This window comes from Aplidium turbinatum, chromosome 15, assembly GCF_918807975.1.
Source record: "Aplidium turbinatum chromosome 15, kaAplTurb1.1, whole genome shotgun sequence".
Taxonomy (NCBI): Eukaryota; Metazoa; Chordata; class Ascidiacea; order Aplousobranchia; family Polyclinidae; genus Aplidium; species Aplidium turbinatum.
Window position 1 is genome coordinate 12,654,599 of NC_137486.1, and position 19,087 is coordinate 12,673,685.

General features: G+C 38.6%; 1 protein-coding gene across 1 annotated transcript; it reads right to left on the reverse strand.

The window, feature by feature from the left end:
- Positions 1-817: 817 nt before the first annotated feature.
- On the reverse strand, positions 818-7,267 carry LOC145784542 (uncharacterized). The gene is made up of 7 exons (XM_082596384.1): positions 7,168-7,267; positions 4,769-4,841; positions 4,214-4,307; positions 3,627-3,773; positions 3,297-3,378; positions 2,731-2,834; positions 818-2,633 (listed from the first exon to the last, which is right to left on the reverse strand). Exons 1-7 carry the CDS (start codon positions 7,207-7,209, stop codon positions 1,838-1,840), a joined length of 1,338 nt encoding a protein of 445 aa, XP_082452510.1. The 5' UTR covers positions 7,210-7,267; the 3' UTR covers positions 818-1,837.
- Between the last annotated feature and the right edge of the window lie 11,820 nt (positions 7,268-19,087).

The window sequence follows — 19,087 nt, forward strand, 5'->3', positions numbered from 1 at the left end:
CATCCAGGCCCGGATTTAGGGGGGGGCAGAGGGGGCAGTTGCCCCGGGCCCCCCGACTTTTGAAGGGCCCCCCTATGTAGTTAAAATGTGATTTGTGTTATTTTTTTTCCTTTTGGCCTTTAAAGTTTCTGCAAAATGCTGTGCAGTACTGGACTGATGCTACTGTAGACGTAGAGATGGTTTTTCGCGCCGTAGGCGCAAAAAATTTTTTTTGCGTGGGGGCCCCCCGATCTAAAAGTGCCCCGGGCCCCCATCAGCTAAATCCGGCCCTGACTACATCCCAGCTGGAGATGCCTGTCGTTTTTGCATTAATTCAACGTTTGCTAACGTTGGATCAGTGTGGAGGTGACGAGTTTAGCTGACTGGGGTCTAAAATTATCGCTTTATCAACGCAAGTTTTATCAAAGCACGCTTGATATCTTCAAGATATAACTTCCCTGGGTATAATTGAATTTCCGCAAGATGATGATGTTGTTTTTGCTAGTTTGTTTTATTTGTTTTTGTCATTGTTTTTCTGTCGTCAAGTTATAGCCTATATATTTTGTGAGTCGTGCAAGGCCTATGGTGCATTGCACTTGAAATGGCTTTGCCCGTGGTAGGATTTCTTTGTGGGGATTTCTTTGCCTGCCTTGCTCTTCTTTGCTATGAGCTAAACGCATCAAGACGTGTTCCCCTTACGACCATCAGCACTCTTGATAACGCACCATGGCCGATATTCATAGCAACTGTCCATACAAATCTTAAATATATCAGCTAAAGCTATGTGGGCTCATAAAGCTATAGCCTAAATATATGTTGTTTAATTCAGGTGTATTCAAATGCTTCAGGTGTATTGTGTTTCTTTCACGCAATATTCGACAAATTGAAAATTACCTGCACGTTGTACAGAAAAAAAAGAAACATAAAAAGATCAATAGGCCTATACGTTTTAAAATCAGGGTTGCAGTTTGCAACATCAAACGTCTACACTCTACAAGAGTCTACAACTCTACATGCATTGCGAAATGGTGCAGAAGCTTAGCGTACACAGTTTGTCGTATCCAAGCTTACAACCGGTGGTGGAAGATTTAGATTAAGTGGACGGGAAGGCAAGGAAGCCAATCTTCGTGTCCACCTTCAAGCATGCCTTTAATTGTTCTGCCACAGACACAGCCGCATGCTCTTGAGCGGTGTCGAACCGGCGTTCTTTCGATTGCCGTTCCAGGGTTCTCACCGCTCGACTATGCAGCGTACACTGAATTCTCATGACGAAAAATCACATACGAAAGTACAAATCGATCGCATTTGACATCCGAATAAGATCAGCTTGCTTGTATAGTAGTAGGCTACACGACCCGAGTATGTTACATTTTGATGAAACAATCGTCACAAAGGTAGCCTAGGATTGCTACTCAGTTTTATTAACTTCAATGAAAAAGTTTTAGGAAAAACTTCTTAAACAAATTTTACAATAATTATTAAATTACTGTACTAGGCTACTCTGATTATGAACGTGTAGCCAATTCAATGGGAAACGCAAACTAGTTTGCATTCATTGAAGAATTTCATCCTACCGCCTCCATTTCGAGGGTGAAACCAATTACAGTAGTTCGGCTACAGTGACATCTGTTGCAAAGTCCCGTTTTTAAACTGCAGGTAGAAGTCGGCTAAAGTGACATTTCGTCATCGTAACACTTTTTCAAAGACGTCACTATTCGCGAGTCTTACAGTATTAGCGAACGAATAAAAAAACATTTGAGACCATGAAGAAATAAAAATGCAGAAATACAATATGGTTTCAGTGTCAGACAAGAACTGCAACAATTAAACGAAAGAAATTATTTTATAGCGAAATACACTACACATCATAGTCATCATCTTCTGCATTGTGATGTGATGTGTTTGGTTTTGCGCATGAAGCTTGATAAGAACTCGGTGGAAGGTAGGGGTGAGGAGCTAAGGAATTCAACTTTCTGTGATGCTCGGCAACAGGGTTATAAGGATAGGCTAAGTCTGGTTCGTCAACGCGCGACTTACCGGGAATTGTGCGATTGATATGAGACACAGGTCTCAAATGGGCTGGGTTGGCAATGGATGAAGCATTTGGAGACATGGATGAAGCATTTGAAGACAAGGATGAATCACCGGGATAACTGCTGTACATAAAAGAAAGCGTTCCTCCAGGTGGATTTTTTCTTTTCACATCTTTTTCCGATGCGTTGGACACAGGCGGAGAAAGAATGGAATGAGGAGTATAAACATGTGGATTGATCACTGAAGTTGCAACTTTATGTTGAGTATCAAAGACAGATGACTGTAAATCACTTCCAATGTTTTCGAAATTGACTGTTCCCTGCTGTTTGACGACAGGTGGTTCCACATGGGATACCTCAGTCCCAACAACTCCAGTAGTCTTAGAAGCGTTAGTGTGTCCTCGGACGTTTACAGACAAGTCCATTGGTTTTTGTGGCGACAAACCATTCGTAATAAGATGTAAGTCAGTGGAGTCGGGTTTCGAAACCCGTGCCTTTCTTTTTTCTTCAGGCGTAACTACCTGGAGAAGAGAGTTTGCGTTCACGGGTGGTTCGTTGTGCACAGATATCAATTTTTCCACAGGAAAGTGATAAGATGGTTTACGATCCGAAGCCTGTACCCTGTGTGAAAAAAGCAGCATACTTTAAGAAGATTCCTTGTGCGTTTGTTAACAAATTTATTTTCAGTTTGATGAAAGTATAACTCAACAAAACTGACCGTTCAGCCATTGCTTGGGAAGGAACAGACGGCGATTGATCATGAGAAGACCCAGCATTGTGAGCGCTATCTTCATCTGAAGCATCGCAACCAGACTTTGCACTCTGGTGCAGTAAAAAATGAAACAGTAAACAAGTAAAATATTCTAGTCACATTCAGAGATGATTTCTACACAGCCAATCAACAAAATAGACACAATTTGTGGACCACTGGACATGAATAATTCAACACACACAAGGACATTTGAAACAGCTTAAACTGAATCAAACTGACGTGAAAACACAAAACCAACAAGGTACGTGGTTCGATGTCAAAGTATGGGGTTTATTGATCCAGCACTTTCAAATGTCAGTTTTCAATAGTTATTCCTATGACACAACATATGTTTTCATTATTCTTTTGCATAACTGAGATGATGCTTACTTGATCCTGCCAGAAAAAACATATCATTCCAATGACGTTGAAACGATGAAAAAGTGGCAAAGTTTGCAAGAGCAATAGCAGTTGCATGACTACTGTGACGTGTAACTTTCACATCAGTCGGTAAATGCTGTCACTTCACAAACCTCGTTATCTTCACTAGTGCTTTGCAGTGATATACTCATCTTTGCGCTTTTTGTTGGATGTTTTGAATGTAGAGTTGCATTTCTAAAAATGCAAAACACCCTCATTAAGTATTCACTATTTAGATGAAAATTATTACAGGACGTAATAATACAATCACTGATAACCTCTTTGGTGTTCATCCTTCAAGCATTGAACATAATTGAACCTGTTTGCAAAGTACTGCAAGCATTGTACGTCATTGCTGAATGCTGATGAGGCTATAAAAGAATACACTCCTATGGCTTTGCACAGGAACATAGTAGTTTACTGACTTTTTCGAAAGTTTTTACCTTTTTCTTGAAAGCTTTTTAACGTCTTCACTTGAACTCAGTGCACTTCCACTGGTGGTAGGTTCATCTTCATTCTGCATATCAGGAACATCTGCAACCACCTCTTTCAGAAAATCGAACATACTTACATTGAAGATACACTCTTTTCTGCAATTAAACAAAAGATATTGATTTTCCAGAAACAATGTACAGTTGTACACATTACGTAATCAAGTAAAATAAGATGCAAAAAAGCATTCAAAAATGAAACACTACAATGCGTTGTTTTTATTCTCTCTAAAAATATCTATCAAGCTCATTAGCTTGTCATGAATTGTGCAGTCGTGTAGAACCAGATTGTAACCTAGTATGCTCGAAAGTATGTTGATCATCAGAGATGTCTTGCCAGGACACTTAAAGTGGCATGGTGGAAGGTGAAATTGAAGATTGATTCACTTAACTTCCTCATCACACCCCGGCACAAGCATGAACATGACAGTGACAAAAATGATAACGTGAGTCAAATCATTTCTAAAATTTAAAGCTAATTTTAGTACATTATATAATAATAAGCTTGAAACAGAAACTAGAAAGTGCAAAATATTTACAAGTGCGAAGTGGACATTGTTTTCGCTTGCTTTGCCTTGGTTACATCTCCTGTGTGCAGCAGTATTGATGTTAAAAACATTTCCAGACTTTTAGCTGTAGTAAGTGCATTTAAGAAAAATAGATGCAGCACAACACTTAGCACTGATGCAAATAAAACAACTCAATACATTGATGCTATGTTTGTATAGTTAAATTACTACTAAGTTTTATTGCTGCAGCTTTGGTAGAGAGTTTGCTTTGTTGAACCACAGAGAAATAAAACGAAGTAACTTTAGCGGGTTTAACATGATGTATTACATACACAAATATAACATAATTAAAAATAAACTCTAATGTTTTTGACTGATGAGGACACACGTACGTGTCGAAAACGTTAGAGTTTATTTTTAATTATGTTATATTTGTGTATGTAATACGTCATGTTAAACCCGCTTAAGTCACTTTGTTTTATTTCTCAATTTTTATTGCGTAGTTGAAGCATTTATGCTGTGTGTAGTGCTCTATTACAGTTACACCCAACAGTTGCGTAGAAACATGTCTTTAACAAAGGATACATATCAAAACAGGCACAGCAGCAGCAACTTTTCCAATTTCATCATCTGTTTGCATGATCTTCTTTATTCGAGCCTAAAACAATAAAAAACTGATTATATTTATGAAACATCTATTTGGTTAACTACTATAAAAAACTATGATCCCACATGACAATGTAATCAGCAAATGCTAATAAAATACATACTGGCTACATAATAGATAAACAAAATAGGTGTAAGCCTCTTGGCTATCACATTGAAAATACAGTATAATGAATATGTTGATAACAAGTGGTGGAAAAGTTTAGACAGCCTTAGATCTAACCAATATCTTTTGAAAATAAATACATGTTGAGATTACAATGTCATTGCGTAGATTGTTTCTGCTGACTGAAAAATTGGAAAACGACCGTAACACACTTTAATCTAATCTTGAACATAGTCCAAAAATGTCTATTTCTGCTCATTCAATCGAACCATGTTAGCAACCAGTTATCAAATGTTTACAATATAAAAGTGTATGCACTCAAATACATCTGGGTGTGAACCTGTAGCGCACCCAGCATGGGACTAAGGGAGTTCAACCTCCCCCCCAAACCCGCCACCAAAATGAAGTTTTTGTATGTTCCCCATTTATACTTACGATAGTTCTTTGCTTACCTTTTGCTATACCTTTTGCTTACAGGACAGGTTAGATATGAATAAGACACAACAATACAATAAGGCTGAGCATTAGTTCAATATATTTGACATGTTTACAAATAGTTTTAACAGTCGAACATTTTCGGCTTAATTTAAGCCCTCATCAGGAATCCGAAAATATTTATAAAAATGCAATAAATTTCAACTTCTTGAAGGTAAAATTACATTAGGAAAAGGCAACTGCATAAATAGCTACATAAAAATTTGCACCACAGGGAACGTGATACATCAAGTAAATGTTGAGGAGAAAGGACGCGCCTTCAGCAAATAATTGTTTGTTCAAATTTGGGTTGTAGCATTTGATTAACAGTGCTTCCTGCATTTTGGTGTCAAATTGGGATTTGCCTTTGCGTAAAATTTTAAATAAGTCAGCAAAAAATTTTTAATCTGTGCAAAAAGAACACTCTTTGATATGGTCTTTGATGGCACCTTTCTTTAACTCCCTAAAGTTCATATGCTCCAGTACTCTCATGGTCAAATGTCTGGTGGACATACCGATGTGCCATACGTCAATGCCAAATCACACGGACATGTAAAACTGTATACGATATTTGAGCAGAAAGACAAAGGCGTCTGGGACTTGAAAATTCGAACTACTTCGAATGTTTTGTAAATAGGAAAAACGTCCACATCAAATTTACTGTCTACAAAATTAGTGTTTTGTTTCAAACTGTTTTTGTGCTAGTTGTTGTTTTCGCACTTATTTGTGTTGGCAAACGGAAAGCTAATTCTATTTTGTCATACCGTATTTACTTGATTGTAAGCCGCGCTTGATTGTAAGCCGCATGTGAAAGTATTAAAAATTTAATGTAAGCCGCAAATACTGTTTACACGCAAAGCTGAAACTGTTTACTGTTAAGTACCATAAATAAAACTGACAACTCCTTTTTTTCTTTTGAATGCACGTCATAAATGCTTGTGACAATTTAAAATGCACGTCACAACTTCACAATTGTCGGCATCAGACAACGCAGTACGGCAAAACATCTATGGCAAAGTCGACAAGGAAAAAAGCAAAAACAAAAAAGAAAAATGTAAGCCACCTTTGATTGTAAGCCGCCCTTGAATTTAAGCCGCAAACATGATGGAAAAAAAAACTTTGTAAGCCGCGGCTTACAATCAAGTAAATACGGTAGCCTACATGACAAAAAAAAGTCGAGATCTATAGAAAATTGCGCAAGTTGGCGTAGGGATGAGGATGCTGATAGCATGGGGTTCATTAGGCCAACTTCCAATCTGATTAAGAGAACAAATCAGGTGTTGCCAAAGTTAGGATTAAAGTTAGAAAGGGCTATGGTAAGGGTTACAGTTAGGAATAAGGTTAGGGTTTTGATCTTTACCCAAGACCAAAAAATAATTCCAAAATACATGTTTTTGTTTTCAACAGCTTTCAACTTTTCTCAAATTAGGGCAGAATTCCTTATCTGGCAATGCTATTATTATTAAGGTTATTATTACATTATATAGTGTAAATATAGCCACAGCCAACAAAAATCCTGATGTATCGGCTACCGGTGGGTTGTGGGCCGTGAGTGCCTTTAAATCTAAATCAAAGGGCCGAGCATTAGCCTTTTGTACCTATTGTCGTAAATCACTCGGTCAACATTTCTTACCGGCTAATTAGCCCCCCCCCTAAATTTTTTTCTGGGTGCGCTACTGATGTGAACAGCTTCAAAACAAGTTAATGATAAAATATGCATTATTACAAGTCAACGTACAGGAGGAAATCTTGCATTGTATTTCTTTTTCTTTGAAGGCATTTCAGTTTAAAAAAAACTATGAAAGATGCTAAAATAAAAAGGAAGTGGCTATTTTTCCACACTTAATACCATGGTTGCAATCAGGTGTTGCCAGAGTTGGGATTAAAGTTAGGAAAGGTTAAGGTAACGATTCAAAGAGTTATGAATAAGATTAGGGTTTGATCTTTGCCCAGAACTAAAAAAAAATTTTCAAAATACAAGTTTTTGTTTTCACCAGCTTCAAACTTTTCTAAAATTAAGGCAGAATTCCTTATCTGGCCACACTATTGAGGCTATTATTACACTACATAGTGTAAATATAGCCACAGCCAAATAAAAAAGCAAGCTTTCTCTGAAAATCAGAAGTTTAATGATTGTTTAATTTCGTTCCAACTTATATTAACTAGGCTATACATCAAATAGCATATACTTTATGTACACTACAAAATTCTGGTCAAATAGTGTTTTAGATTAAAAGACCGGTACCGGTCAAATAGCCAAGTCTGCCTAAAATTAAACTCTTTGCATTGGTGGCCATGCTAACCAGCTAATTTACTTCGATCTACATGTAAACTCGTGCTCTGTTCTCCACATCACATGCACGTCATTTTGCAACAGAGGTTGGGATTTTACCACCTTATCTTCCTGTGGCTGTAGGCCTATGGAAGCTTACTCTATTTTATCAAAATTGTTATTTATTTCTTATTTCTTCGAAGTTCCAACCACATCGCTTCTTTTGTAAAGTAACTAGAAAGTAAATGGACTGCGACACAGAGTTGCCAGAGCCTTCACAATTCTCCAACCAAAAACAAGTTTCAAACCAGCCAAAAATTGCAAAAACAAGCCAAATTTTTTTTGCAAGTAGTCCAAAGAAGATTCAAAGCATGCAGGCGCGAATCTAAGAGTTTTTTTCGGGGGGGGCCAGAAAATTTGAAAATCAATTAAAAAGAAAGAAAAAGCTAAACAGATATGAACAATGATACTACGACATATACGATATGCTAGAAAATAGACATTAAAACAACCATTTTCATCAATTGTGATGCCGAGGGACTAATATCAGCTGTTTAGAAGCATATCAAACCATTTCATGCGGAAACATACAATTCTTCACAAAATTTCGGGGGGGGCCCCCCATAAATCCGCGCCTGAAAGCATGTGGGTACTTTACGTACATTTTAGAATGACTAAAATGCTTACAAAAACAGATTTTCGTTCATACTTGTGGGTTTGTGATCAGTAAACTCACCCAATCGTTGTCTAAGTAAGAGAGTGACCAACTGACCACCAGAGATGTACGTATACGCCGCAAATTCTATGCCGTAGACTTGCGACGTAGACTTTTTGTTTGCGCTAACGCTTACGGCCACATTTTTTTGGATAGTTGTCGCTTGAGGCTACGCCGTAAAGTTTTTGCGTTTTTTTTAGCGCACAGCGTCAACGCATACTTTTTAATGTCTTAGCTGCTGTTGGCATTATTTTTTGTCAAACTTTCCAAATTTTGAATAAGTTGAAAAAATGTTTTCAATGGGCAAAGACATATTGAAACCAAAACGCTGCAAAATTTTAAATGAACACTTTCAGATGCTTGTGTTTTTTTGTGGAAATTCAAAATAAAACTTGTTTGTTTCGAGTGGTTTATACCGTGTGAATGTTTGGCACTCAGCAAACAAAATGAATTTACGATAGTGTATTCGCTGACGCTGACGTCGCCAACTTTTTTTACAAGTTACGTTGACGCATACGGTTAGGGTTGCCAGATTTTTTTTTCCTAAAAATAGTGAACATTTTGAAAGCACGCGACCGCATCCTCAAAGTTCTCAAAGCAGTGGCGTAGCCAGGAATTGTGAAAGGGGGGGGGTTGACGGCCGGCGGGCAAAGCCCCACGGCATCTTTTCCAAAGGCGACACCCAGTGGCGGGGGTCTGTGGGGGCTTCCCACAGAAAATTTTGAAAAATGACTTTGAATTTGGTGCATTCTGAGAGCATTTTCAACAAAAATGTAGGTAAAACTATTCCTGTAAAATGGTGCTGTCTGGTGGCATAGCAAAAGGATAAGATCATGTTTTCTTGTGCATTTTTCGGTAATAGAGCTATGTCTCTATGTTTTCTTGTTGCTAATTCCTGGCTGAGATATTTGAATGTTTGGTATTGGTAATTGCAACCCCCAAAACCCCCTATTGTTGCAATACAATTTATGTGATGTTGTCTGACACAACAATTTGGTTCATAAGTGATACCACAGATGAAAATTAATAAAAATTTACTTTCTTGATCTTCTTTAGCAAGTATAGTGCTCTACTTATTGTTGTGTCTGCCTAGCCTGCTTTACACAACTTGATAGTTCAGATTTAACTTACTTGTCATAGCACTTGTATTTGCGTGGCGGAACAAAGAATCCAAACAGCGAGACACGAGTCATTTATATACTAGCACGTTACGGGTTTCCAATACAGATTATGTAAATACACAGACACTACACTTATCACAAGTTGAATCCAGGTAATTGGTTAGCTAGTATCTTGCAGTGTAGGCTACACAGCATATAGCCTACCTACTGATGTTAAAATGGCAAGAAAGAGACCCACGATTAGAAGCGCTAATTAGAACATTCCTACTTGCTTATGTAACTTAGTTTATTTAACATACTTTTCATGCGACTGCTGTCTTCAATAAAGGTTTGTTTGCAGAAATTTCCTTTTTTAAATTCTAAGCAGCTAAAAGGTATGTTAAAGAATACACACAATTCACTTTTAACAGAATAAACAGCTAAACAATTTCGCTCAGTGGCGTAGCCAGGAATTTTGAAAAAGGGGTTTTGACGGCCGTCTGGCTAAGCCCGATGGCGTTTTCGCCAAAGGCGACACCAAGTGGCGGGGGGTCTGAAGGACCTCCCCCAGAAATTTTTGAAAAATGACTTTGAATTTGGTGCATTCTGAGAGCATTTTCAACAAAAAATATGGGTATAAATATTCCTGTAAAATGGTGCTATCCGGTGGCATATCAAAAGGATAAGATCATGTTTTCTTGGGCATTTTTCGGTAATAAAGCTAAGTCTCTATGTTTTCTTGTTGCTAATTCCCAGCTGAGATATTTGAATGTTTGGTATTGGCAAAATTCGCTCTTTTAATGCAGTTTCGTTTAAAATTAGGCAGACTTTGTTTTGAGGCATAGAGACTGAAAGCATCATTCTCAATATCATGACGTCACACGCGTGACAAAGGGGGGGTTGTAACCCCCAACCCCCCCCCTTGGCTACGCCACTGCGCTCATCTGTCCATATGTTACCCATAACCAGTGTCATTAAAATAATTTGTCGGCGTCAGCGCAAATTGCCTAAAAACTTTACGATGTAAAAGACTGCGTAAGCTCTTAAAGAAATTGACGGTGTCAGCATCAGCGCTAATTTCTAGTGCTATTTTTGCCAGCGTCTCATAAAACGCAAATATTTCAACCAAGTTCAGGCTAACAATAGCTATAAATAAAGAGCAGGTATTATGTTTTGAGACTGTATTGTAATTAGCTGCTCAGCCTATTAGTTATTTCTAAGGCAACCAAAAGTCAATAAAGTCAAAATTTTTCTGCTTTGTTCAAAGTTTATGAAACGTCCACAAACTAAATTTCAGGCTGACACGAAGAAAGGTTTCAAAGTTATTAAGTAAAACAAAGTCAAAATTCATGGTTAGGTCAAAATCTTCTTTTAACGTAGTTTTTCTTCTCTATTGATATTTTATTAAAGCTACACAGATACTGATTTTTTGTTGCAATTTCTGTTGCTATTCTGACGTATATGAGTTGGTTGCCAGGGTTAAAACAGTGACCATTAAAAACAGGTCAAGAAGGCCTGACGGCGTCAATAATTTTTGTATGCGCGTACATCACTGAATGAATCACAAATCACAATACATCACAAATGAATGAAAATGCAATATCAATCCAAAATATTATATTAAAAAGGATCCCAAAAATCTGTCACCTGCCAAATGGATGAATAAAACGCCAGCTAAGATTAAAAGGAGCCACTTTGGCGGGAAAACCGCTAACCTGGCAACCTTGCTGTGACCCTGACAGTGTTGCACTGGGTAGCCACTTTAACAAGTCGAAATTCTGCCACTGCGAATGACTACAATGCAACCGCCAACCAATCAGAACATGTTATAAGAGGCTACTGTCCAATTGTGACCCTTCTAGCACTCATCCAGAGAGTTAATGCTTGTTTTGAACTTTATTTAGTAATTACAGAAGAAAAAGAGCAATAGCAGTGGTGGGAATCGAACCCGCATCAATGAAATGACTACTTTCTAGCCCTAACTCTAACCCCTAAGCCAACCAGCTGACAAAAAATCCATCACTTAATTTGCTTTCTATCATCTTCTTTTCGCCATTTTTTACGTCACTTAAACCGTAGCTTATGATTGGTTGGCGGTTTCATTCTAGTCAAGTTTAGTGGCAGAATTTCGACTTGTTAAAGTGGCTACCAGTTGCACTGTTGCTCCGTTTGTTAGGTTTGTAGTAGTCTAGCACTAGTTGCAAACTTGCAACCAGTGGTGCCACGGCGTGTGTTATAGCACAAGATCTTGTGCTTTCCTATCGATTTTTGTCTAAATCTTGTGTTTTTTAATCAAAGTCAAATTAACCGTTGCCAGGCTTGCCAGATTGGCCCTTTTGGGACCAAATTTTTGAAATTTGGCTTTTTTTAGAGGTAGTTGGCCCCAAAAGAAATTATTTGGCCCTTTGTTTTCAATATTTGGCTCTTTTTGGAAGCAGTTGGCACATACTATAAATGTCTTTCGGAAATTGAGACTGAAAAGTGTTATTACGATTTTTTAGACAGTGTTTATGTTTTGTTTTATTATCTTTATCCTGCATTGCGGGAAAGCGGACTTGAGCGCTATGCATTGGTGTAGGCCTTCCGACGTAGCCTACACCTGACCCACGCTGCAGCCGACTGCAATGTCTGTTTCCGGTTGTCTACTCTACTTATGACTTTAATTTGCTACTACCCATTACTCAAAATCAATCACTGGGTAGAGGCAATTATCGTACAATTTCTTGCCCAGAGAAACAACAGCAAGTGCGGGTGGCTGGAGTTTAACATGCAGGCTCTCGACTGCGAGCCCAACGCGCCAACTACTCGGCCACTGCCGCCGAGTGCTTATGCCAATGCCAAAGATTCGAGTAGAAAATGAAGATTTGGAATTGTTCTTGTAGAATGTAGACTGTGTTGTTGTAACGTTATTGACATTTTTATCGTTATTATGTTTTATTAGCAACGTTATTAACATTATTGAACAATTTGGCTCTTTTTTACCCAGTTTGACCCTTTTTTCGACATTGTTTGGCTCTTTTTCTCAAAAGCTGTCTGACAACCCTGACCGTTGCTACCATGGTTTGAGTTTGGTAGAGAATTAAGGACTGGCACTAAAAGTTTTTGGTGACTAGGTTTCTGGTAGCCTACCGTACTTAGGCATATTGACCAATTTTACACATTGAGTTATCAAGCCTGACAAGATTAGCTAAAAATTTGATCAGAAGAGAGTACGATATGTGCTCGTTGCTAGACTCAGAGGTTGTTTGTTTTTTTGTTTTTCATATCTTTATCCTGCATTGCGGGAAAGCAGATTTGAGCGCTATGCATCGGTGTACGCCTTCCGATGTACACCTGACCCACGCTGCAGCCGACTGCAATGTCTGTTTCCGGTTGTCTGTTGTGTTGCGAGATAACAAGAGCAGCGAAAAGAGTAGCTTCCATCAGCATCAAATAATGACAATCATTTACCAAGTTCCAAAACAAAAAAGTGATATAAATAGCATTTTAATCGTCAATGGTTGAATAATCCTGATTTTAAAAGTTCGATACAAGAAGACAAAACCGATCAATATGTCGCCTTTTGTAAGATTTGTGATATTAAATTAAAGACCACGAATTGAAAGTGAACAGTGATTTAGTAAGCCTGAATCTTCTCTAAACTGTTGATTTCAGAGTCATGTTATTCTTCAAATTGGCACAAAATGGGTCGCAAAGGTTCAATTTTGCAACCTTGTGCTTTTGTATACAAATCTTGTGCTTTTTCCAAATTTGCTGTGGCAGCATTGGTTGCAACTTGCAATGTTCATCTGATGAAAGTGAAAAAAAGCAAAACAGGTTGATTTATTGCTTCACTGCCCTTCCGCGCATTATGACAATGCGCATCCTCATCACGAATAACATATAAAATAAAATTTACAAAGTTACATAGTCTACTGCAGTGCGGTTGAAGGAAATAAAAAATTACACACATTCTTTTGAAGATTGCCCAAAGATGTGTGAGCAGTTACTTTCCACATTAACTTAGGTAAAAACTTTCAACATTAAACATAAATTCGAAGCAGTGGAGACCAACAGAAATTCGAGACAAAATTAAATTAAAGTTTCGGCATAGTCATATTGTGCGAAACCTCAGTGAAGCAATAAATCAACAGTTTGTTATTGCTTTTACATTTATCAGATGAACGTTCTAGTGCTAGAAACGATGATTATCCTGATGAACAGCCAAGCTTTTCAGTATTCAGTTCAAACAACTATATTTAACAAATAGTAGACAATTTTTGAGTAATAAACATATAATATTATTGTCAAAATAAGTTGTACCAAACTGAAAAAATAACTTAAGAAACACCACAATAAATATATAAATGTAACTGCCTACTTTTGCATTTCTGCTTTTGTGGCCTACGCTTCAGAAAAAAAGTGTATTCCCAAAGAATACCAAGTCCTTTCAGCAGCGTTATTCATATAATCACTCACTGGGAATGACATTGTCATTGACGCTTGAGCTGAAATGCAACAGCCCTCGCATATGAAGTCCATTCGGCAACGTTATTCATAATCACTGAAATCCAATGAAGCTTATGATGAAGCATATAAAGCTTTTTCTGGTGGCGTAAATAATTGCGCGTCCCGATGTATAAGGGGACGACATCGGGGGTACGACATTGTCGCCACCCATCGTATGCAATACATTTTTACCATAGGCGCCGACTCCGGGGGAGGCGGAGGGGCGGCGCCCCCCCCCTGCATTTAGCTCGGGGTGGCTGCCCCCCCGCAAATTATTTTTTAAAAAATCCTAAAGAAAATGTTTCTAAGTTCAAATTTGCGTTAATTTGACCTTCATTGCGGATCGATCTCAATTAAAAGATCTAGCCTACTTGTGGCAAAAAGAGCGCTGCTTCTAAGATAACAAAAGAAACAGAAGTACGGTAGCTGATAAACGCCAGCATGGTGCCGTTGAAGCATAGTAACAATGATTGAAAAACGTTTTTCTTGATTTCTTCCGCTTTGTTTTTTCTTGGGAGTGTCAATAACGAGGTGCAGTTTGCTCAGTTTAGTATCTACGCGTATGAGCTAAAGTTCAAAGTGATTAGCCAGGGCTGGAAAAAATGTTTACCTTCCCGGGAATCTGTTTTCAGCGAAAAAATTTCCCTCGGCTTACAATCTCGATAATGATGTCATAATTACACCGTTTCAGTTTTCCGGCGAAAAGCTTCAAGCAAAAAATATATTATCTACGGCCATCTGTAGCTGCATTGTTCCAATAAACCAGCATTTCTTAAACTGGGGTAAATTTACCCCTGGGGGTAAATTTACTCGTTTTGGGGGGTAAATAAGCTATCAATCAAAATATCCACATCAGTTGACGGGACAGAAAAATTGTACCAGCTGTAGGTATTGTAGATATCATTTCACCGCTTGAAAGAGATAGCTGGAGATGACCTCAATCAAAACTTGAAGGATGACATCATCAGTCAGCTTCAAAACTTGCAGGAGGAGTTTGGACGATATTTTCCCGAAATTAATACTGGCAGCATTTTGATAATAGTAGCGAGAAATCTTTTTTGTATGTAAAGTGAAAGATGTTCCTGAAGCTACGGTATCCAAGAAGAATTTATACAATTAACAAACAATTCTTTTGCAAAAGATGAGTTTCACTCTTGCAACTTAGAAAATATTTGGGTTAATATATAACATTGCTATCCAAGGATAGGTATTCAAGTTCTGAATGTTCTGGTCACGTTTTCTTCAAGTTACCAATGCGAATGCGGCTTCTCTGCATTGCTTACTATCAAATCTAAAACAAGAAACCAACTTCATGTTTCTCGGCAGCCAAGAAACATATCGTTGATTGGATAGTCTGAATGGCTAGCGTGGAAGCTACACCGTTATGGTTAGCGAATCGCAGCTGCTCGCTGTACTAGCGAGTGCTCAGCCTTGTGCTGATAGCCAGGAAGAACGCCCCTCTCTTCACAAACCAACTACATGTTGAATCCTATGTATGTTGTGTATTATCTCCTACTTTGCCAGACATTGAACAACTCGTTGCCGAAAAGCAAGTCAGCCGTCGCATTGAATATAACTGATAGAATTTGTTACTTTTGTTTTTTAATAAATGATCACCATTTTATCTATTGGGGGTAAATCTGATATTCACCTTTGTTAAAAGGGTAAAACATACAAAAAAGATTAAGAACCACTGCAATAAACAGTCTTGGTATCGTATTTTATTCGTAAGCAGGCATGGCACACTGTTTGTGCCTGATGTGCCCATTTTGATCGGAATAAATTGGAACAACAATAGGCTTAATAAATTAGACGCCACATGCTTACAAATTAGATCCACTGACTCACCGACCACCGCGTGAATGTCATGAAACAATACATCACGACTCACGAGCCGCTTGTTACGTACTTGACAATAACAACACTTTATGCTCGAACGGGTTGATAGTATGTGCAATGTGCGTGAATAGTATAACCAATTACGAAAAGCGATATAGGCATATAGCACAAAAAACGGCCAGACGGTGAATGCACAACAAGTTTCGCTGATGTCACGATTTCTTTCTATCTCTTACCAGGAAAAAGACTTGAAAAGGTTCAATGACGTAGTTTAATGGGTCAAACCAAAAGGCAGTCAATTAAATGTCGAATAATTCTACTAGTGAAATGATAATCTGACTTCTTGAAGAACTTTAACGAACGGCTCCTCAAATAACTCTAATTTCTGCATCAACTACCAATCCACAACTCATAGCACACCTCTCATAATCAACTCATAATAACCACCATAATAATCACCATAATAATCATCATAACACAAACTACACCACTATTTATATAGTTGGTTGTTCAGTCCAGTAACTTCGAGAAGGTGACGTAGTGTTGCATCACACGAACTCATCGTCGGTCACGTAGCATTGAGATGTAAACAACAGAAGTCTCTAGAATGTCACGTAGGGCCGAAGGTTGTAGAAAACACGTTACATAATACAGATTTTGTCATCAGAGGTTACTTTAGGTCAATACCCGATAACAACACATCGCTCAAAATTCCATAATGAAAACAACACGGTCGTTGAAGATACAAAGCAAGCCATCGCGAGGCATTGCACCTTGATTGTGACATACGCCCCCCCTTAGAATATTGTTGCAAACAATATAACAACACAATCAATACAAAACACACTACAAAATAATTAATTACTCAATAATCAATTCTCATAAGTCCATCGTTGCATGATCTACCAACGATAGCTTTTCTCAAAACAATAGTCACGTGTTCGGCGAAAGTCTCCAACGTCCTCAACATCTTCAGTGCATTGGCGAGCAAGATGACCCATTTTCCTACATCGGAAACACCTCCTCTCCGGACAGTCCTTGGCGAGATGACCTTCTTTGTGACAGTTGTAGCAAGCCTTTTCATCAAAAGGGCAGCTCCTGGCTATGTGTCCAATCTCTCCACATCGGTAGCAGTGGTTGTCACGGCAACGTCTGTTTTCCGAATGTCTGCCGTCAGCAACGCACTCCCTGGCGAAGTGTCCGCGTCTACCGCATCTATAGCAAACTCCAAATGGTCGTCGCCTGCCTCTTCCCCTCGGTTCTTCGCGCTCATTGTATCCATGACCGTGAGATCGTCGCTGATTATCTGCAGAACAATCTCGAGCAAAGTGACCATTCTTGCCACAAGAATAACAAGTAACTTCAGAATCTCTCTCAATAACATTTCCGATTATAAGATCAACTAAAGGATTTTGTAAGCATAATGCTTTCACAGTCCCACTACAATACGGAGTTTCGATATATATCCTTGCTAACGGTCCTTGAATTGAAGTGTTATTTATCTTTATCACATGGCCAGTTTTTCCCGTTAACTGATTGTCATTTACTAAATCTCTCCTCACCATTATACCCGTAGAACCAGAATCACGTAAAACTTTTACCTTTTTGTTTCCAACTGTTCCATCCACTACTGGCAGGTAATCTTCAGGTATTATTTTTCCGCAAACATCTTCATCCGGTTTCTCCTCCCCAAGCGTGGGTTCAGGAATCATTAACGCACAACCGCATCGATAAACGTCCGTGTCTTCATCTTTTCCAGACTGATTGGATCGGGACAACGACTTGTCCTTACATTCCTTCGCTTCGTGTCCTTGCCTATTGCAATGATTGCACCACATCCTCGATTCCTGATGATTTCTGTTAGTCTTCTTCCGGCAGTTAACAGACTTATGACCCAAACCATTACAATTAAAACAACGTACTTCTCTTGGAACAGCGCCTCCTTTAAAATTATTTGTTTGCTCTTCGTCATTATCGCATGACAACGTCTCTTCAGTCGACAACTTCTCATCATGAGCAACTAAATACTGTTCCGCCACACTGGCTATTTCTTCTAGAGTCTTTGGACTTCTCTCCATTAGATAAACAGACAGATCTTTTGAACATGAATCTGTGAATTGTTCCTTAACTATAAGGTTTGCCAATCCGTCCAATGATTGTTCGGCCCCCGAAAGTTCAAACCATTTTAACAAAAGGTTTCTTAAACGTTCAATAAATTGACCTGGGCTTTCGTGTTTTTCAGGCTTTGCCTCACGGAATCTTTGACGGTATCCATGCTCGGTAAAATTGTATTGCTTTAACAGAGCTAACTTCAATCTGTCGTAGTTCATGGCTTCTTCTTGCGAAAGTCTTGAATATACATCAAGAGCTTGTCCCGATAATAACATGCTTAGCTGGGTAGCCCACGTCGACTTCTCCAATTTGGCTATTGTAGCATATCTTTCAAATCTTAACAAATAACTATCCAACTCATCTTTTTCTTCAACAAATGATGGCAAATCTGGACGTCTAACTTGCGCCACAATAACATCTCGAGCATTATCATTAGTAGAATTAGATCGCTCACCAATATCCAGCTTTTGTCTTTCTAATTCAAGTTTTAACTTTTCCAATTCATATTGCGCTCTTCTTTCTTCAGCTTCTGCTTCGCGCTGCGCTTGTTTCTCTTCAGCTTCTCGTTGAGCTTGTTTTTCTTCAGCTTCGCGCTGCGCCCGCTTCTCCTCTGCTTCAGCTTCAAGTTGTGCTCGCTTTTCCTCAGCTTCAAGTTGTGCAGCTTCAGCCTCACGCTGTGCTCGTTTTTCTTCAGCTTCAAGTTCTGCTTTCCTTATTTCACGAGCAGCTCTTCTATCTTCTCTTTCGTCAGCTTCTCGCTGAGCTTTTTGGTCCATTATCTTGTGATACTCTTCCATCACAAACTGAGACTTTTCATTACCAGTCAGCCCCATTTGTTCAGCCATGCTCCCTAAGTCTTCAATCATCTCATGTTTGACAGTATCCGCCATCTTGACATTAATTTATTATTCTTTCAATAAATCTTCGGTATTCTTCGGTTTTTCGGTTAAATTTTTTCGGTTTGTCCCGGACGAGCCCCCAGAATGTCACGATTTCTTTCTATCTCTTACCAGGAAAAAGACTTGAAAAGGTTCAATGACGTAGTTTAATGGGTCAAACCGAAAGGCAGTCAATTAAATGTCGAATAATTCTACTAGTGAAATGATAATCTGACTTCTTGAAGAACTTTAAC